Source organism: Triticum urartu, chromosome 1, assembly GCF_003073215.2.
Source record: "Triticum urartu cultivar G1812 chromosome 1, Tu2.1, whole genome shotgun sequence".
In the NCBI taxonomy this organism is placed as follows: domain Eukaryota; kingdom Viridiplantae; phylum Streptophyta; class Magnoliopsida; order Poales; family Poaceae; genus Triticum; species Triticum urartu.
In genome coordinates this window covers 540,748,419-540,751,992 of record NC_053022.1, presented here as the reverse complement: position 1 = coordinate 540,751,992, position 3,574 = coordinate 540,748,419, and the positions used below count along the sequence as shown (strand labels likewise).

At 61.4% G+C, this 3,574-nt stretch overlaps 1 protein-coding gene across 3 annotated transcripts in view; it reads left to right on the top strand.

The window, feature by feature from the left end:
• The first annotated feature begins 808 nt into the window (after nt 1–808).
• Nucleotides 809–3,574, top strand: part of LOC125527881 (phospholipase D alpha 1-like) — a 3,048-nt gene continuing 282 nt past the window's right edge. Inside the window, exons 1-4 of one of the 3 annotated variants that reach the window (XM_048692401.1) lie at nt 809–989; nt 1,082–1,144; nt 1,222–3,106; nt 3,183–3,574. The exon at nt 3,183–3,574 is cut by the window's right edge and continues 282 nt beyond it. In XM_048692401.1, coding sequence (XP_048548358.1) covers nt 894–989; nt 1,082–1,144; nt 1,222–3,106; nt 3,183–3,574 — 2,436 coding nt within the window. In that variant the 5' untranslated portion in view covers nt 809–893. Of the gene's footprint in view, nt 990–1,081; nt 1,145–1,200; nt 3,107–3,182 lie in introns of all 3 variants that reach the window. The other 2 variants (XM_048692395.1, XM_048692389.1) reach the window with 2 other exon arrangements.

The following is a 3,574-nucleotide window of genomic DNA, read 5'->3' as shown; positions in this document are numbered from 1 at the left end:
CCAGCCTCACGTCTCAATATATAGATGATCACAATTACAATTACATACGTATACAAATACGTGTATAAGGACAATATATTAGATCCTACTTTACATCCCTCACTGTGTCTCAGGGGAGGGTCAGGGCACGCGTCGGTTTTCACCGCTTCGTGGGCGATGAGGGGAGAGGAAAGGGGGTCGACAGACTCGACACTCGACATTGGGAGCAGTTGGTTTGTGGCTCGTCAACATTTTTATTTTGCACCACGTGTTGCGGTTGAACTTTTGTTTTATTTTTCTATTTTTTGCTTGCAGTTGAGAAAATTGAAAAATGAAGAAAAAAGTCGTCTAGTCAATTCCTAAAATGGGATTGATAAATCTCAATCGACTGAGACTTAACGAAATCTTAGTTGGTACTATATTGAGATCTTACATGACAATATACCACTAAGCTTTGAGTGGTATGCAACATCTAGAAAGCACACAAGCTTTTCCGCAGCAGTAAAAAGCAGAACCCCGCATGCGCCAGAATCTTCACCGCTTCTCCTCTCAGAGAAAGCAGCCAGCGGGTAGTAAAATCTAGGACTGTTGACTGACTAAAGTAAACAAACAACCTGGAAGAACCTTAGCTTTTCTTGCGCTAGCTGTTTTAAGATAAGATCCCTTGCCTCGATACCTTTCAGTAGCCCTCTCGAGACGTCTTCTCCCTGAATTGTTCTTCAAGGAAGGAAGGGAACGGATGAAAGGAAGGAAGTTAAGCTGACCCACATCGCCATGGATAATCCTTGCATGCTCTCTGCAGTTAGATGGGAGACTGTATATATACAATACAAGTGTCGGCTTTGGAGGCCAGCCAGCCGTCTGAGCGCAAGAAGCGACAGTAGAAGAAGGCGACGAGGAGGAGGAAGAAGAAGATGGCCCAGCTGCTGCTGCACGGCGTGGTTGACGCCAAGATCCTGGAGGCCGACCTCTCCGTCACCTCCGGCGGCCAGCTCCGACCCACCCGCAAGGTCCGCCATGGCTCCCTCTTACCTCGTACGCTCTTCTACAATGTTCTCTGTGATTTCAGTACAGTAATATGTGCATGCATGCATGGAAGCAGACTGTTATGAAGAAGAGAGTCTTCTCCTGGATCAAGAAACTGTCATTCTGCAACAACTCTCAGGTTGGATTTCGCTAGAAATTTCGTTGAAACTTTTAGCCATGCCTGACCACACGTAGAGAAACGCGCGCTTGCAGCAGCTGGAGAACGCCATCGGGCTCGGCGGCACGGCGGGCAAGCTGTACGCGACGGTGGACATCGACAAGGCGCGCGTCGGCCGGACGCGCATGCTGGACCCGAGCAACGCGCCCAGGTGGGACGAGTCGTTCCACGTCTACTGCGCCCACGACGCCGCCCACGTCATCTTCACCGTCAAGGCCGACAACCCCGTCGGCGCCACGCTCATCGGCCGCGCCTACCTCCCCACCGACCGCGCCCTGCTCGCCGGCCAGTGGGTCGACCAGTGGCTCCCCATCTGCGACGACAAGCGCCGCCCGCTCGAAGCCGGCGACAGGATCCACGTCCAGCTCCGCTTCACCGACGTCGCCCGCGACCCGGCCGCCCGCTGGGGCGCCGGCGTCGGCTCCGCGGCCTACCCGGGCGTGCCGCGCACCTTCTTCGGCCAGCGCCGCGGCTGCCGCGTCAGGCTCTACCAGGACGCCCACATCTCCGACGCCTTCGCGCAGCGGGTCCATGTCACGCTCGCCGGAGGGAAGCCCTACCAGCCGCGCCGCTGCTGGGAGGACGTGTTCGAGGCCATCACGAACGCCCGGAGGATGGTTTACATCGCCGGGTGGTCGGTCAACACCGGCGTCGCGCTCGTGCGCGACCCGCGTAAGCCGTCGTCGGGAACGCTCGGCGAGCTGCTCAAGAGAAAGGCGGCCGACGGCGTCACGGTGCTGATGCTGGTGTGGGACGACCGGACGTCGCTGGGCCTCGGTGCCATCCGGCGCGACGGTCTCATGGCCACGCACGACGAGGACACGGCCACGTACTTCCGTGGCACGGGCGTGCGCTGCATCCTCTGCCCCCGGAACCCCGACCAGGGCAGGAGCTACGTGCAGGACGTGGAGACGGCGGCCATGTTCACCCACCACCAGAAGACGGTCATCGTCGACAGCAGCCGCACCGCCGCAGCCAACGCGTCGCCGGGCCTCGTCAGCTTCCTCGGCGGCATCGACCTCTGCGACGGGAGGTACGACACGCAGGAGCACCCTCTGTTCCGGACGCTCGGCACCACGCACCGCGACGACTTCCACCAGCCCAACTTCCCCGGAGCGTCCATCAGCAAGGGCGGGCCGAGGGAGCCGTGGCACGACATCCACTGCCGCGTCGAGGGCCCGGCGGCGTGGGACGTGCTCGACAACTTCGAGCAGCGCTGGCGCAAGCAGGGCGACGGCGACAACCACCTCGTCACCCTCGACCGGGGCTGGGCGGCCGGCGAGGCGGTCCAGGACGCCGACTCGTGGAACGTGCAGGTGTTCCGGTCCATCGACGGCGGCGCGGCGGCGGGGTTCCCGGAGAAGCCCGAGGAGGCGGCCTTGATCGGCCTCGAGACGGGCAAGGACCACGTGATCGAGCGCAGCATCCAGGACGCCTACATCCACGCCATCCGCCGCGCCCGCGACTTCATCTACATCGAGAACCAGTACTTCCTGGGGAGCTCCTACGCGTGGAGCCGCGACGACGGCGTCGCCGTGGAGGACATCAACGCGCTGCACCTCATCCCCAAGGAGCTGTCGCTCAAGATCGTGAGCAAGATCGAGGCCGGCGAGCGCTTCGCCGTCTACGTGGTGGTGCCCATGTGGCCCGAGGGCGTGCCCGAGAGCGGCTCCGTGCAGGCCATCCTCGACTGGCAGCGCCGGACCATGGAGATGATGTACAAGGACGTCGCGCTCGCCATTCAGGCCAAGGGCATCCAGGCCAGGCCCACCGACTACCTCACCTTCTTCTGCCTCGGCAACAGGGAGGCGCCCGGCCCCGGCGAGTACGTGCCGCCGGAGAGGGCCGACCCTGACACCGACTACGTCAGGGCACAGCAGGCCAGGCGTTTCATGATCTACGTCCACGCCAAGACCATGATAGGTAACCCATGCCTTAGACCTTAGTGCCATGTCAAAGAAGTTGATGGTACTATGTCTTGCTGACATTTTGTTTGCAGTCGACGACGAGTACGTCATCGTGGGGTCGGCCAACATCAACCAGCGCTCCATGGACGGCGGACGGGACTCGGAGATCGCCATGGGCGCGTACCAGCCGGGCTACCTCGCGTCCACCAACCGGCCGGCGAGGGGGCAGGTGCACGGCCTACGACTTGCCCTGTGGCAGGAGCACCTGGGCCAGGCCGCGGCAACCGTCGACCTCCTCCAGCCATCGAGCCTGGCGTGCGTGCGCAGGGTGAACGAGGTGGCGCGGCAGCACTGGGACATGTTCGCGAGCGACACGCCGCCTCAGGGAGACCTGCCGGGCCACCTCCTGGCTTACCCCATCGGCGTGGGCGAAGGCGGAGAGCTGCTGGAGACGACGGCCTTCTTCCCCGACACCAAGGCCAGG